Source organism: Aedes albopictus, chromosome 3, assembly GCF_035046485.1.
Source record: "Aedes albopictus strain Foshan chromosome 3, AalbF5, whole genome shotgun sequence".
Lineage (NCBI taxonomy): Eukaryota > Metazoa > Arthropoda > Insecta > Diptera > Culicidae > Aedes > Aedes albopictus.
This window is the reverse complement of record NC_085138.1, coordinates 315,544,932-315,562,828: the sequence shown is the minus strand read 5'-3', so window position 1 is coordinate 315,562,828 and position 17,897 is coordinate 315,544,932. Positions and strand designations below refer to the sequence as shown.

The following is a 17,897-nucleotide window of genomic DNA, read 5'->3' as shown; positions in this document are numbered from 1 at the left end:
AAAACGAGTCTACGAAGTTAATTGACAACGTTTAACGACTAATGTCCATGGGCGAAACTACGGATTTTTGCCAGGGGGTGCACTGCATACAAATATTCATTAGTTCATCCATTCATTATTCATCGCCCCATATCTCACAGCAATGCATCAAAATTCTAGGGGGTGCCTGGCACCCCCGGCACCCCCAGTAGTTTCGCCTATGCTAATGTCAGTAGAAGAAAGTTTTATGAATGTATGTAGTGCTTTCGATTTAAATTTCATTCAGATTCTTAAACTGAAAATACCTACGTCAGACCTTCTTTTATTTTCAAATACTCAAAAACGTGACGTAAACGAATAAATAATTAGCATATGCGTTTCGAACATCTTTGCAAATAGCGTCCAGGCACTAAATGCTTCAGTTTTTGTTTCGCATAGAAAACCATAAATAAACCAAATAAAATCTCCTCAACGGTTAAGGCACTGTTCCACCAACGCCGCCACCTTACGCGGCCACCTTCGACGCATTGAAGATCTCGATCCAGTAACCGTCCGGATCCTTGATGAAGGCCAGCCCCTTCATGCGGCCATCCTCCGGGCGTTTCACGTACTCGACACCAAGACGATCGAATCGCTCGCAAGCCTTCTCCACATCGGGGACCATAATACCGATGTGGCCGTATCCTCGCGGGTCCGAGTTTCCGTTGTGGTACTTTTGATCTGGATCGGATTCCGTACCCCAGTTACTACAAGGAGTTGGGTATGTTAGGCAAACTTATGTGTTACATATAAGTGTTATATTACTCACTGAGTCAGCTCGAGGGTTGCCTTGCGGCTCATCGCCCATTTGACACATTCCTTACGATCAGCGGGCTGCTTGGCAATGTCCTCGTATCTGTAAGAAAAATAGTTAAAAAAAAATGATTATGTTCATATGGAATGCTGATAAGGATTATAAGAAACTTACCCCATGAAATATAGAGAAAATTGCGCCTCTGGGAAGTCCAGTTTGCACAGCAGATTCATTCCCAAAACTTCATTGTAGAACGGTAACGACGCTCGAGGATCCTTGATCCGATACATGGTTTGTTGGAAAAGAAAGTCCTGAAAATGGAAGTGAGCAGGTATCAATTATAAATGTGTTCAACACGTGTTCCATATTTGAGAACGTATAAGATGCAATATATTCCATAACAGACAGTACCCAAAATTCAAGAAAGAACCAAACCAAAAAACAAACAAGTGAAATTTAAACAGAAACATCTGAATCATGGCGATTTTTCTGGAAGAATCAGCCACATGTTATTTTTTTAGCAAAAAAAAAATACTAGTTCTAGTTAATCATTCGGCCTTGCATTGATTTTTAACTGTAATGAAATAAAAACTCAATATGCTTCTTTTGCAATTTTTTTCAGGATTCCCAAGGGAGCTCTTTGTGAGAATTTTTGAGAGGTTTCATCTAGGATTCCTTTAGGAGATATTTTCGGGATACCTCTAGGAACTCTCTCCAGGATTGCACTTCAGATTCCATCCGAGATTTCTACAGGATTTTTTCTAAGTTTTGGATTTCGCTAGGAGTACCGGGATTCTTCCTGGAATTTGTTCCGGGATTCCCCCAGGAGTTCTTTCTGGGATTCCTCAGTGAGATGTATCCATTCAGGATTCCTCCAGAAATTCCTCCAAAGGTTCCTCCCCATTTTTTTTTTTTTCAAGAATTCTTTAAGAGCTTCTTCCAGGAGTTCCAGGATTCCTTATGGAATTTCCTTACAGGATTCCTCCAGGATTTCATTCCGAGATTACTTCAAGAATTCGTTCCACGATTCCTTCAAAAATTTCCGAGATGCCTGTAGGAATTTCTTCTGAGACTCCCCCAGCAATTCTTCCTGGGTGTCCTGCACGAGTTTCGGGATTCCTCCACGAATCCGGGATACCTTCAGGAATGCTTTCCATCAAAGGAACTCTCAGAGGAGAGTCTTTAAGAGAAATCCCAGAAAGAGCTTCTCAAGGAATCTCAAAAATTGTGCAGATAACTAAACCAAGAGGAATGCCAGAAGAAGTTCTAAAGGAAACATTTTGAGGGATCCCAAAAAGATCTCCTGGAGGAATCCTGAGAAAAAGGAATCCCAGAAGGAGCTCCTTGAGAAATCAACGGAGGCACTGATCGGGGAATTCCAGAAGAAACTCCAAGATAACAGAAAGAACTGCGGAAGAAATACCAGAAAGAACTATCGAAATAATCTCGAAATGTACTCCAGGAGGAATTCTTGAAATAAAGATAAGCTCAGAAAGATTTCTTTCTTTAGGAATCCCCGGTTTCGTCTAGGATTTTCTTCCGAGATTGCTTCAGAAATTCCTTCGGGGTTTTTCCCAGGAATTTGATCCAAAATTTTTCCAATGATTTTTTTTTAATGTTTTTCTGAAACTTTTTGTAATACTCGTCCAGGAAATCCTTTTTGGATTCTTCCACAGATTCCTTCAGCGATTCCTCCAGAAGTTCTTCTTAGAATTCCTCCAAGATATTCTTCCTGGATATCTTAAGTTCCTTCCGTGAATAATTCAGGAGCCCTACTGGGATTTCTCAGCAATTCCTCCTTTTGCGATTCTCAGGATTCCTTTAGGATTTCCATCATAGATTATTTCCGAAATACGTTCTGGGATTCCTGAGAATTTTATTTTAATATTTGTTCAGGAATTATGTCTTAGATTCATCCAGAAATTCCTTCAGTTATTATCAAAGAGTTCTTTCTGGGATTCATCCAGGAACTCCTATTGAGATCCCTCCGGAAGTTTTTATGGTAGGGAAGTGGAACCATCTCGGCAGGGGTCCTATTTTGGGCACTTTTTTGCTATAACTCAGCCAATTTTGAATCAATTGGCACAATGAGATACGTATAGCATCTAGCCGTGTACAAAATTTCAAGTCAATTGGTTTGGAGTTACCTGAGTTATAGCGAAGAGTACCCAAAATACCGGCCGCTGCCCAAGTGGTTCGCTACCCTATTCCTTCTTGAATACTACTATAGATTTTTCCTGAATTTCTCCAGGAAATCTTGTGGAATCCCTCCTGGAACTTCTTCTGGAATTTCTCCATCATCGCCTTGCAAGATTTTCCAAGATCTCCTTCTAGGACTCTTCAAGGAGTTCCTTCCCGAGTTCCTCCCACAACTTGTTCTGATATAGTAAATTCCTCCAGAATTTTCGTTTCAAATAACCCAAGATGTGTTCCACGATAAATTTAGAAGTTCTTTTCTAGATTGCTTCATGAAATAAACCCGAGATTCCTTGAGGAATACAATCCAGAATTTCTTTCGGAATTCCTTCAGGATTCCTCCTTGAATGCCATTTTAAATTCTTTCGCGATGTCTTTGGGGATTGCTTCTGGATTTCTCCAAGAACTTCTTCTGCGATTCCTCTAGGAATTCCTTTCGGAATTCACCCCCAGAGTGATTCTACAATTTCTGAAGATTTTTTGTGGAAATCTTCTGTTAGTTTATTCTTGAATTTTCCTAGATATTCTTAGGAATTCTCCGAGAGTTTGCCAGTGAATTTCTGTAGAAGTTTCTGATATATATGAATATATGGAATTACTCCAAGAGGATTGGTTGGAATTCTACTATGAGTTTCTCATAAAATGCATACAGGAATTCCTTGAGGAATTCCTTCAATAATTTCTTAGAAAATTGGGAGATGATTTTGTTCTAAAGAAAATAACAATATGGTACACTGGACAACAGGGATGTCAGATGACTTTTTGAAAAATCTGTATCACTCTTTTCAAAAATCTGTATCCAATATAAAATTTGGTCGAAAAAAATGTATCCCACACAAAAATAATACAGCTCATATAGCTCAAAAATCTGTAATTCATATAAAACGAAATCTGTACGGATTCTGAAAAATCGGTATAATACAGATTAATCTGTATATATGGCATCCCTGTTGGACAATGCAACTATTCATGCAGTCATTTTTTAAAGCTTTCGAACAATTTTCCAGCATAGTTTATGGACTATATGTACATAATCGGAACACACATTGCCAACGGGATGCTAACAAAAGGCTGAATTTCAAAAGGCTGAATGCACAAAAGGCTGAACACGAAAGGCTGAAAGTAACATAAGGCTGAATTTCAAAAGGCTGAATGCACAAAAGGCTGAAATTGCAAAAATGCAGGAAATGAGTTATAGTACTTCTTCTTCTTTTTTTTCTGACGTAACGTCCCAACTGAGACAAAGCCTGCTTTCAGCTTATATACGCATTTCAACAGTTATTAATTGAGAGCCTTCTCTGCCAAATGACCACTTTGCATTGGTACATATATCGTGTGACAGACAGGAAGATACTTTATGCCCGCGGTTGTCAAGGAATTTTCCATTACAAAAAGTTTCTGGCCCGAGGGAGAATCGAACCCATCACCCTCAGCATGACTACTCGTTCGCTAACCAGATCGGCTACATATATGAGTCCTCGTCATAGAATGTGCTTAGTGAAGAGTGCATACCAACTAACACAAAAAATGACTGATAATATTTCAATTGGAGATTTTTCCTTCTTTGAGCATGAGCTATTCTTTCGAGTCATGCTGTTATGGAGATTGGTTGCCATTACAGCTGCCAACAATGTGATCAGAGATTTTTCCTTCTTTTAAATATATGCTATTCTTTGGAGAAATACTGTCATAGTTATGTAGGCGATCAATAATGCATACTTTAGCGCGGAAAAACAGTCCTAACGCTTTCCGATTTCGAACATAGTAACGGAAGCATGTTCGTCCAATGAACCATCAACCAATGAGAGGTAGTGTGCGTCAAATGTAAAACTCAAGCAAAACCAATGTAAGTGTCAGGGCTAAGGGGTCGGCCAACTAGCAAATTTTTATAAAGATCAATATATCAGTGTACGATATGAATAAATAGAGTGTTATGTCTGTTTGTCTGTGATGTTAGTGTTGCCTTTAGGCTCGTATGACTGCCTTTAGGCTCGCCGTTTGAAAACTAGTCGAATCATTATTTCAGCCTTATGTTATTTCAGCCTTTTGACATTTTCAGCCTTTTGTGATTCAGCCTTTCGTAATTCAGCCTTTTGTTATTTCAGCCTTTCGTGTTTCAGCCTTTTGTACGTAACCCTTGCCAACAATCAAACCAAAAACCATGTGAATCATTTTATGATCTCCGTAAGAATTCATCCAAAAATATGTAGAAAATTCTCCAGAATAACCTCAAGAGACCCCGCCAGAAGATCCTTAGGAAACTTTTACTGGATTTATCAACAATATTCTGGATTATTTACAGAAAGAAGATGTTCGCTGGATGCCTTAGAATGGGGTTATCAATAATTCCTCTAAAGATCCTCTCCTCTTAGTATCTCTTCAGAAACTTTCTCTGTCCATGCATTTCTTTGAGAATCTCTTCGAGGATTTCTCCAGAGATTCTTTCAGCAATTTCCTTGGGTCTTCTTCAGGAGTTCCTCAAGACATTTCTTTAAAGATTCATTTTGAAACTGGTCCGTGGCTTTCCTCAGGAATGTCTATCGAAATCCCTGCTATGATTTTGTTTAGAAAATACCTTCAAGGATGACTACGTAATTCACTTGCATTCGTTTAAGATTTCTTTAAACATTTCTGAAGAAATTTATTCATAAATATTGTCAGAACTTGTACCAAAAGATTGTTGTCTTTGGGACTTCTCCGAAATTTCTTCAAGAAATCATCAAGAAATTCTGCAAGGATTTTTTTCACGAGTTTCTCCAGGAATTCCTCCGAACGTTTTTTAAGATGCGATTTTTTTCACAAAGTTTCGAGATTTTTTCATAATTTTTTGGTTGGTGCAACTCCAAATGACGTTAACTGTCATTTTTCCAGGAATTTTAGCACAAATTCACTATCTGCTCCAGAGGAGTACAATCATACATGTACATCATCTTTCAGGTTTAACGAACTTGAAGATTGTCATATAGTTAACGAAATTCATGATGTTAAATCAAACGCTGTTGGTCTCGACGAAATTCCTCTGAAATTTATAAAAATGATACTCCCACTAGTTTTTAAACCTTTAAAACACATTTTTAATAGTATAATAATGAGCGGAATTTACCCGAAAGCATGGAAACATTCCAAGATAATTCCAATAAAGAAGAAATCGACAGTGAGCTCTTTGGAAAACCTGCGACCTATCAGTATTTTGAGTGCACTATCCAAGGTTTTTGAGAAATTGTTGAAAAACCAAATAACAGTTTACTTGGCAGAAAATCAACTCTTGTCTCAGTATCAATCGGGTTATCGAAAAGGACATAGCATCAAAACAGCAACAATAAAAGTGTGTGATGACATAGGAGTTGTTCTAGATAAAGGAGGATCTGTTGTTCTCTTATTACTTGACTTTTCTAAAGCATTTGATACTATCTCTCACAATAAATTATGCAAAAAATTAGAACATTATTTTGGCTTTAGTTACGACGCAGTTCACCTAATTCGCTCATATCTGTCAGAAAGGACGCAAACTGTTTTCATAAATGGTAGTTTCTCTGAGTTTCTTCTAAAAGTATCAGGAGTTCCACAAGGATCTGTACTAGGACCACTACTGTTTTCTATTTATATAAATGATTTGCCTTTAAGACTCAATGGATGCCAGATTCATTTATTTGCAGACGACGTACAAATATATGTAGATGTTTCTAATTTGTCTAATGAGAATGCTGCAACTTTAATAAATGATGGTTTATCTTTGATTTCTTCATGGGCCACCGAAAACTCGTTGATGCTCAATGCACGTAAAACCCAAGCGTGTTATATTACTCGCCAGAATCAAAATCAAGACAGACCCGAGATAGTTTTGAATAACGTTCCGATTATGTATTCAAATACTGTGGTAAGTTTAGGAGTAACCCTAGAAAGCAATCTATCATGGGATAATTTTATTTCAAAACAATGTAGAAAAATATATTCAGTTCTGCGTACTCTACGTTATAATGCTGGTTTCTTACGACAAGACACTAAGTTGAATTTGTTTAAAAGTTTAATATATCCTCATTTTCTATTTTGTGATTTTGTTGCCACCCAGGCATCCACAATTGCTCTGAACAAACTGAAAAAAGCTCTCAACTGTTGTGTAAGATATGTATATAACTTGAATCGATATGCTAGAGTTTCTCACCTGCACAGATCATTGATTGGTTGTTCATTCAATAATTTTCCAGAAGCAAGATCCATACTCTTATTACATCCAATAATAAAAAAAAAATGTCCCAACTATCTATTTAGCAAACTCATTCGCTTGAGAAGTCAAAGGGGGGTTAAATTTTCAATGTCTCTTTGCCGTACTGCACACCATTCTAACTCTTTTCTAGTTAGAAGTATTCACAATTGGAACTCTTTGCCAACTGATCTACAATTCATGACTTCGTTTGCACAATTCAAGAGGGCATTTCTAGAGCAACTTAGATGAATAATTAGTCAGTTATAGAAATTGTCAACTTCATGCATTCGATGCACTTCATGTATCATAAAAAAATCTAAAACACAAAAGACTTTTGTCTTAAGTTTATTGGGAAATAAATAAATGAAATGAAATTTCTGGAGTTTCCTTTATAAATTCACATTTTTTTCTAGAAACTATTTCAGAAACAATTGCTAGAATTTTTCCATTGATTCCTTCAGGTATTACATTATTTATACAGGGATTTTCTTAAGCACTTAGTTGGAAATTTCTCTAGGAAAACTTCAAGGCATGTTTTTGGAAGTTCCTCTAGGAAATTCTCCAATACTTTCCTCAGACATTCCTTCATGCATTATTTTGGATTGATTCAACAATTATTGCAGAAATTACTGAAGAGCCTAAGATTTTTTCAAGAAATGCTCAAATAAATTTTATTAAGAATAACTTCTGAGGGTTCTTCAGCTCTTCCAGATATTATATCAGAAATTCATTTCTCATCTTATTCTGAGAATACGCCAGAGATCCCTCAGAAATTTAATGAGCGTTTTTTTAAGAACTACCCTAGTACATTTGTCTTTCTTTTTTTTTTGAGATTTTATTCGAAAATTTCTCTACGGTTTTTCCAGAAATCCCTACAGCATTATCGTCCAGAGGTCACCTAAAAATTGATTTGTTTTCTTTGTCGGAGTTTGGGTAGTGTCCAACCCCTCGAAGATATGCAATTAATTGGAGATAGGTGTCCGACCCTCCGAAGATTGAAACGTCACCAGCAGTGCGTTAGCTCGTTCAAGGTTGTTGAGTGTTGCGGAAGCAAGATTGTTGTTTTGGTTATTTAAACGTTGAAATACATAAGTTTAAGTTTTATACGCAGTAGTTTCGATTTGTACTTCTTCTTATAACGCAAGTCCCTGTTTAGTTTTGCTGAAGAATTGTGCGTAAAGCCAACAGGTTATGGGCCCAGAATTGAGAAAAAGTCAATGTGGTTCTGCAAGTTTGGAAGTGAGAATCGTGGGACATTTTTTCCAGTGTTGTGTTTGTGTATTTTGGCGCTACTTCGGCGGACTGAAAATTCATTTTGGAAGAACTGGACAAAACGTAGTTAGTGAAAATGAGTGACACGAAGGTGGCGATGGAACGGCTGAACAACTTTAACTGGACCAGCTGGAAGTTCCGTATGGAACTGTTGCTGGTGAAGGACGGACTGTGGGCAGTAGTGAGCGAGCCCAAACCGGAAGCAGCAGATGCTAATTGGATTACGAAGGATGCTTCTGCTCGGGCGACGATTGGTTTGACACTTGATGACGGACAATTAACTCATGTGATTGGCGCAGAAACGGCTAACGAAATGTGGTCAAGGCTGAAAGCATATCATGAGCGAGGGTCGCTCTGTAATAAGATTCATGTTTTGAGAAAGCTATGCTCTTTGAGACTGACTGAGGGACATGTCGAAGCATCTAACAGAAATTACAGAACTGGTACAAAGATTGGTTGGAATGGGAGAGAAGTTGGGAGAGCACTGGGTTGTGGCAATACTTTTGTCAAGTTTGCCAGAGACGTACAATCCATTAATTACCGCATTGGAAGGCCGATCTGAGGAAGAATTGAAGCTGGAATATGTTAAGGGCAAACTACTCGATGAATGGCGGAGGCGTTGCGAGTTCAATGATGACGGGGTCTTTCATTATGACACGGCACTGAGAGCAGCGAAACAGCAACAAACAAGGTCTGGCTATTGGAAACGCGAATGTTATTATTGCCACGAAGAAGGACATATTCGTCGGTATTGTCCACATTTGGCAGGAATCAGGCAAACTGATGAAGAAGGCAGGATGGAAAATGTGGAGGCACCCGTTACCGGAAGCAGTTCGTGGGAAAGTGGCTCGCGCAATGTGTGCTTCACAGCTACAGTGAAAGGAGGTATCAAAACGGAAGGATGGTTGATTGACAGTGGCAGTTCGATGCACATAACAAGGAAAATTGAACAACTGAAGGATGTAGTACCGTGTAATAAAGGCGTTTTCTTGGCTGATGGCAAGATGGCGTCGGTTAGAGCTACCGGAACCTGTGAATTCTCGAAACGAGGAGTGACTGGCGAGAAGATTGACGTGAAATTGAAAAACGTTCTCTGTGTACCCGGACTTGCAGCTAACGTAATGTCGGTGAGCCGTATGGTTGATGCGGGATACAACATTTCTTTCGGACATGAACGTTGCATTGTTCTGGACGGAGCTGAAGCTGTATTTGTTGGAGAACGACGAGGAGAAGGATACTGGATTCAGGAGGAGTAGCTGTGTTTCAGGAGGAGTAAAGTAGTAATGGTGACTTACTAAAGATAAGATACTAAAGTAACATACTTAATAAGCAAATCCATTACTCCCATGAACCCACAACTTCTCTATATTAGAAATCATAATCAATGTTAATACATAACCTACGCTCACTACAGCGAGGTGTTGACATTAAGGAGGAGTGTCGGAGTTTGGGTAGTGTCCAACCCCTCGCAGATATGCAATTAATTGAAGATAGGTGTCCGACCCTCCGAAGATTGAAACGTCACCAGCAGTGCGTTAGCTCGTTCAAGGTTGTTGAGTGTTGCGGAAGCAAGATTGTTGTTTTGATTATTTAAACGTTGAAATACATAAGTTTAAGTTTTATACCCAGTAGTTTCGATTTGTACTTCTTCTTATAACGCAAGTCCCTGTTTAGTTTTGCTGAAGAATTGTACGTAAAGCCAGCATTCTTCAGGTATTCTCCTACGTATTATTCTAGGGATTCAGAAATAGCTTCAGAAATTATTTCAGAAATTTTCGTCCAGGGATTCCCTCACAAAATTTTCAGGAATTTCGTCTAGGAGTTTTCAAAGGTATTTCCAGCAGTTTTTTTGTGATTTATTGAGACAATCTTCCAGAGATTTATTTGAAACTCTCTCAGGGATTCCTAAAAAAGATCTTCAGTTTTATATGTACAGATTATAAACGTACTTCTGAAAAATCCATGGAGGAATATCAGAAAATACCTGGGATTTTCAGGGATTCCAGGGATCTGAAGACATTCTAAGAGATATTTCTGATGGAACCGCAGAAAAATTCTAGAGAGAAAACCTTGTACGAATTAATGCAGGAATCACCAATTTCTCAAAGAGCTGTTAGAGAAACCCTATTAAGAAATTTAGAAAAAATCGTTGTTGAATTTAAAATATTTTTTTTTTTTAATAATTTCCAAAAACTCCATGAGAACTTTCGCAGAAACCCCTTGCTGATATTTCTGAAGAAATCCCTAGAATTCTGAAGAAGTCTCCAGAGATAAAAAATACCTCCCCAAAGGAATTTCAGAAGGAATCCCAGCAGGAGTTTCTGGAAAAAATACCACTTGAAGGAATTTCTGAAGAAATGTTAAGTAGAATCTCTGTAGAAATCTTTGGTAGCGATTTTCAATGAATCTATGAACAAATCTCAGGGGAATTCATGGAGGAATCTCCGGAGGAGTTTCCTAAGAAATTCCTGGAGAAATGGAGAAATACCTGGAACAACTTCTCAAGAAACCATTGCATTGAGATGTTTCCTCAGAAAATTATGGGAAAACTTGGAGGATTTCTAAAAATTTAATATTCTAGGAGCATTTTTGAAAAGTGTTTATGGTGAAATCTGTGAATAAATTTTTGAAAAAAAAAACTTCAGAAAAACTTTGAGAAACGTAAAGATAAGCGACTGCAAAAATCCTTGAAAAAAAAAATCTCTTGAGATATTTCTATATGAATTTCCGGAAAAAATCCAAGGAAATATGTTTAACAAAAAATCTTAAAAAGTCCGTGAATTTAATTATTGGTGTTATCCATAGAGGAGATGCTGAATAATCTGGAGGAACTCATGCGGGAAACTTAAAAAACATTTCCTGCCTGAACCTCTATAAGTAACAATGCAAGAATCTCTGAAGGAATTTGCGTGTCTTCGTGGTCGTGCGGCTAGTGTCACCAAGCATTAAGTCGCATTGTGCGAAGAAGCGCGGGCTCGATTTTCACCGCAGGACTCAGGAAACGTTTTCGGCTATGCCACTGGACGTTGCATGCTAGTCCGTTGTCTTAGTGTCGTGCTTCCTTCTAAGAACGAATAGCTCACTGGAAGCATCAAACGTGTCCGTGTTTTAAAAATTCACTGAGGAATTCTGGATGAATCCCTGAAGAAATGTATGGACACATTTTTCAATGAAATCCCTAGAGCAACCAACTCCTGAACAAAACTTTGGTGAACTTCCCGAAGACATACTCAAAAGAAACCACTGGAAGAATTTATGAAGAATCCTTAAAAGAACGGAATCCCTGTAGAAAATTCTAAAAGAATCCCAGAAGTAATTTTCGATGCATTTTTTTTTAATCGAATCCCCAGAAGAATTTCTTAAGTAATTCCTGGTAAAGTTTCAGAGGGAACCCATGTAAATACACTTGAAGTATTTGTTTGAGTAATTTCTGGATTATTTCTTGTGGGAATATCTGAAGGAGGCTTTAAGAAATTTCTTATCGAAACTCTGAAATAATTTCCTTGGGAGATTTTAAGACCGAATTCCTGAAATTTCCAATTTTTTTCTCAAGATTCAACAAGTTCCTGGCCCAAAATCCCTTACATGCCTTGATGAAGTGAAGAAACACATCCAGATTATTATTATGTTTAAATTTATATTTAGGAAATGATGCAAATTCAAATAAAGTTTTCATATAAAAGTCCTTGAAAACATTACAACATTTCTTCTTAATTATTTCTATCATTTTACTATTATGGCTTTAGAATAAGATCAAGATTTTTAAAATCGGATGCAAAGTAGCGGAGATGGTGGCTTAAAAAATTTCCATGTTGAAGTCACCCCAACTTTTGATCGGAAGTAAATAGTGGATGCCGAATCAGTTCTTAAAGATGTTTGACTTCTATTCTATTCAAAAATCTCCATCCTAAACTCTATCATAATATAAAGACAATGGAGCAATTAAAATTCAGCACCATCTCTTAAGAAAAACTCAATAAAATTGCATCACAAACACAGGCGATTGATTGAGGTAGATTAGCGATATACCTAAGTAAACGCATTCTATTCGTCTGCACTAGCTCTCATTACTACAGCAAAACATCCTAACAGTGAATACCAAATAACTGTCGCGCAAACAAATCCATTTAAAATTGGCATTCACCGGTGGCTCATTTGAATGCCGAACACAAAACAACAACAGATCAACGCATGAATGCACTAAAAGATATTACATAGCTAGATGTTACTACCAACACAATCAAGAGTTTCAGTAGCTCAACTAAAATGTAAGCACGCACGCATATCTTCAATTTTCGAATGACAAGACTATTTCTTATCACAGATACTAAGTATAAACACATAAGAAATGATAACCAAATATAGCCAAATATGAACGATAAGAAAACGCCGTGATACTTGTAGCATCGAATGGCCCACTTCAGTATCAGCTAAACTTTCCCGAACTCTCCGAGCCCATTACCCTGCATCAACAATATTATGCAAGTGAACGCATCGCGACAAGCGACATAAAAATTGGTCATTATTTAAATCAGAGGTGACCTACCGCCACTCCCCGGTTCCCCATACAGTGGGTTCAGCAGTCCAAAGTGCTATCCTTAAAACACGGAACTCGACCGTCGTCACTTACCTTGGTCTCGGCATCGGGAAGCTTCAGCAGTTCCTTCGCTTCCTTGTCGGTCAATCCTTGGGCTTCACCCATTGTCCTGGCGGTGGCACTTGTGCGGATTAGGCGGGCACTGGGATTAATAGGGATTGTTGAAAATTCAATTGACGGTTATTTATTTTGCTAAAAAATTGAAACGAAATTCGTATGCTTGGGAAGAAATGAAATGAAAAAATCTTACCACGTATTATAAAACAGACGACCGGCAGTGAGTCGCACCATTCGGCAAATGACGACGAGGAGCAACAGAATGCAATGTTGAGGAATATGCTCGTTCAATGTATTGCCTTGCCATCTACTGATAGGAGAGAATGTGGAAGAATACAAAACGGTGTTGACGGACTACAGCTTGGGGAAGCATGATTGTATTGGAAGCTGCTAAAATGTATTTTCAGAGAACCCTGGTGGTAAATTTCGGAGCAAACGAGGGACTTTTTGGCTTCGGCGATGATTATTCGACGGTATAATGAAATGAAGTTTAATTGGATAAAATATAATTACACTCATTTATTCTGTTTTTACGCGATTGATGCGTCCGCGCAAAAAAAAAGTTCGTGTAAAAAAATTTCAAGAAATCGCGATTTGCCCTCCGAAAATGACCGCAAATGGCGTAAAAAACGACTAAAATACTAACGCGCACTGAAACGGCAAAAACTAGCAATAGCTCATATCTCATAAAAACTTTGATGGAAATTTCCCAAGTCTTTGATAACTGAGAGATGTTCCTTCTATTTATCATCTGCACGAAAAACTACTGAAAAATATTCATAGAATTCCCAGTAATTCAACAAAAACCTGAATTTTTATTGCTTCGCCCATACAAAGTGTTAGGCGATTTTGATCAAATTTATTGCTAATTTCTAATTTTTAATTGCGCGATAATAAAGAGCGGAAAATTTTTCGACTTCCCAACGTTGATGATTTGAAATCGATTTTTGTTCTATTTTTAAGCAAAGTCGCTCACTTCAAACATCTCATTCTTCGTAATCAATGCTCCGATTGAGCTGAAATTTTTACTGTAACTCGCCTACATATGATATGTCAAATAAACGTCGAGAAAGAATTTTAAGTTGTTTTTTTTTTCTCATTGAAAAAAGTACATTTCTTCAAAAAAATTTGGGAGTTTTTCTAAAATTTAAGAAGATCGTCCCCAAAACTCGCCAATATCTTGAATTTCATCAATCTGACGCAAAACCTGTATTCAGATGATCGAATGGTATTGTATTCAGCTTTTAATTTATGGAAAAAGATTTAAAATTGGTTGAACAAAACGCAATATATTTGAATTTTAGTAAATTACATATTTTGAAAAGTTACAAAACTCGATATTGAGGTAAAACTCAAAAACTGTTCTACTTTAATTTTTTTGAAGGTCGGTTTCGAAATCAGCACTAAATTGTGCTTCAAAAATTTTGGTCGTTGACAGAAGTTCACGACTTTCGTTTTATTTTGTAAACTTGTGTTTCTAGAGATTATAATACAGACCCTTATCCTTCTTTATAGATCTTTTGTGTGTTCATCGAGAGAGCTTTCATGATATATTTGAGAAAGGTTAAGGACAGACTTAGAATCCAAAAATGGCCGCCACAATGGCCGATTTTGGCACCTACTCACGATTTCGAACGCGCAAATCTCTTCTTAAACAAAACCGCACACCTGGTCTTTTTTATTTTAAGGTTTTTACTAGTATGCAAGAACATAATACAGTCGAACCTCCATGAGTCGATGTTCCTTGACTCGATATCGACTCATGGAGGTAATTTTTTTCATACTGAATTTTTTTATCTGGGTTACTATGATGGTCCCCCCAAAAAGCTTTCCAAAGGATTTTTGTTCCACTACTCGATATTTCCTTGAGTCGATGGTCCCTTCAATATCGACTCATGGAGGTTTTACTGTAATAAAATTCACTGTTGTTTGAAGCTTTCTTCTTGAGATTTGTGCGTCTGAAGTTCCAATGCACTGTTGAAGCGGGATAATGATCACATTTGCCTAGATTTTTTTTTAAGAAAGGCCTCCTCTGGGCCTTTCCGTACTTGACGTGTGAAGAATTAGCATTAAGTTAAAATTCACAAAAAAAAATAGATTTAAAGCAACATATCTGGTGATGATATCTTAAATCCTTAACTTTTAAGTTTCTCAAAATACCTAGCCAGTAACGGATAACCTACACAACATTCGAACATTTAACAAACAAACAAAAATTTGAAGATCAAGTTATGACGCATATTTTTCTGAACATTGTATTGCATTCTACAAAAAAACAACGATGCCTTAAAATTCTTATAAAGTAGGATGAACTTGAATTAAATAAATGAACTTCATACCAATAAACTATCCTTTACCATGTGCAAACTTTTGCCCCCACTATGGGGCAAAAGTTCCCATTGGAATATGTACCTGTGTAAAAAAAAATATTACTAAAGCTACAAAAGGAACACGAAAACATCTAAGGCCTGTGCTCGAAAAAAAAGCACCACAAGAAAAAAGTGGATAACTTTTATTTGAACGCATCCAAACAGCCGATTTTTAAAATGTGTAGATAATGCCATGAAAATTTTATAAAAATCGGTAAAAGTATTGGCGACTCAGAATCAAACAATGAGATTTTTTTTTAATTTTGTGCGAACGAAGATTAAAAAAATAATTACTTGTTTACTCTTTTAGCTCTAGAGCCAGAAATACTCAACCGTTTTCGATGAAATTTTTCCTGTAGGAAAAGTATGTACATGGAAAGATTTCGAGGAAATTACATCCAATTTGATCTGACCTATAAAAAGTTGGGGTCGTATATGTGGCCAAATGTCACAATAATCAAACATGATTTTTTTTTCATTGTGACATTCAAAGTCTTCTAACTTTGAAAGTACTCATGAAAATGTGGAGCCTCGTAGCCGTGCGGTTAAAGTCACCAAGCTTCTAATCGCACCATGCAGTGGAGTAAGGGTTCGATTCCCGCTCCGGGCGATGAAACTTTCCATGAGAATAGTTTCTTCTCCGTATCCACTGGCGCCCGTATGTCCGTTGTCTAGTGTAAAGTTGCGTCAGTCTGTACTGTCTCTGGCTGAAGACGATGTCCGTGTCTATTTAAAAATGGCTCAAAATTTGACTGAGAACAATTCAATATAATAGTTTTACGCTGTCAAATTTTGATAAGAACCGGGAAAGTATGGACAGTGCCACAGTCCAAATAGTGCACACGGAACATAGCATTGTTAAAAAATGCCAAAATTTATTCTGACGCGGTTTGTGTTTGGATTTCTAGTAACAAAGTGCCGAACCGATTTTGATGAAATTTTTATCACTTAATATGTATTAGGTTGGGAACCTACAGTCAAATTTTCAGACGAGCTTGAGCTTGAGCTTGATTGACCGCCCGTGGATGCTACTCCAGTATCGCCAGACCAGCTACACTCACACAAGGACCAATGAGATTACTGCCGGGGACTAGCAGGCATCATCAGTGTGTGAGCGTTGGTGATCTTCTATTCTATCAGTCAAATTTTCAGACGAATTTAAAAACTAACAGTAAAGTTATAGCCAAAACCATGTTTTACAGTGGTGCACAAAATTTAAAAAATCTCATTTTTTGCGTCTGAGATATCTTTGGCGATACTTTACCGATTTTTATGAAATTTTCTTGGCATCATCTACACATACTATAAGGTAACTTTTTAGAAAAATCAGCTGTTTGGATGCGATCAATTAAAAGTTGTACACTTTTTCCTGTGGTGCCTTTTTTTGAGTACAAGCCTTAGTAAGGACTGTATCGTTAATTATGAGTACACCTTTGAGGCTCTGTATTAAAAAGACTATGCCTTATTTTGACAACTGCTATGTGTCTACATATGTGTTGCTAACGTTGTAATCAAACAATAATCTTCATTAAAAGTTTAAGTTTTTCCTCGAGCGGAACAATGCGAGGGTTTACGGAAGAGAATCAAAAATCGATTGTATTAGGGCTTTTATTGTCCAAAATGCTGTCAAACGATTCAGTATGCATAACACACTGAAAGATTCACCCGGACGTGGCAAAAAAAACAGGTGCGTCCAAGTTAAATTTGGACAGCAAAATTTGCAAAATCGTTAAAGGAAAATAGAAGGTATCCATCAGAGATTGCGCAAAAAAGTGTGGAACAACTGTTGGTATGGTTCAGCACGCCAAGGAGCGTAATTCCCTGAAGACCTACCCAAAACAGAAATGTCCAAAACGCAGTCAAATTGTGGCGGATTTTGTGAAAACTCGAGCTTGGACACTGTACGACGATGTATTGAGCAAAATTTACATGTGCATAATCATGGATGATGAAACGTATGTCGAATTGGACTATAAGGCACTTCCAGGGGCACAGTTTTTCACTGTGAAGCGTGGCATGGATGTTCCGAAGTATACCGGAAGGAACGTCTCCAGAAACTTATTGTGCCACTCATCTGAAAGCTCAAAGGTCCTACATTAATTTGGCCGGATTTGGCATCCTGCCACTATGCGCGTGACACCTTTGACTGTTATGAAGAAAGCAATATTCAATTTGTGGAAAAGGCAATGAATCCTCTAAATTGCCCGCATATAAAGCCCATTGAGAAATAGTTAACCTTGATGAAAGGGAAACTACGGAAAATGGATAGAGGAGCAGAGGACCTCACTAAATTCAAGAAAAACTGGGTCAACGTATGCAAAACCATCGTCGGAACGGTTGTCCAAAACCTTATGAAGAACACCAAGACAAAAGTGCGAGAGGTGGCAAGATCCACGAAAAATTAAATATACAAAGATGTCATGGGCTCTT

General features: G+C 37.6%; 1 protein-coding gene across 2 annotated transcripts; it reads right to left on the bottom strand.

The window, feature by feature from the left end:
* Nucleotides 1-281: 281 nt before the first annotated feature.
* On the bottom strand, nucleotides 282-13,431 carry LOC109425687 (lactoylglutathione lyase). 2 transcript variants are annotated; one of them, XM_029874621.2, is made up of 5 exons: nucleotides 13,292-13,431; nucleotides 13,075-13,183; nucleotides 947-1,083; nucleotides 788-874; nucleotides 282-725 (listed from the first exon to the last, which is right to left on the bottom strand). In XM_029874621.2, exons 1-5 carry the CDS (start codon nucleotides 13,330-13,332, stop codon nucleotides 485-487), a joined length of 615 nt encoding a protein of 204 aa, XP_029730481.1. In that variant the 5' UTR covers nucleotides 13,333-13,431; the 3' UTR covers nucleotides 282-484. The 2 variants fall into 2 exon arrangements, with proteins under 2 accessions (XP_029730481.1, XP_029730482.1); XM_029874622.2 differs by having other exon boundaries at nucleotides 13,075-13,233; nucleotides 13,292-13,418.
* Between the last annotated feature and the right edge of the window lie 4,466 nt (nucleotides 13,432-17,897).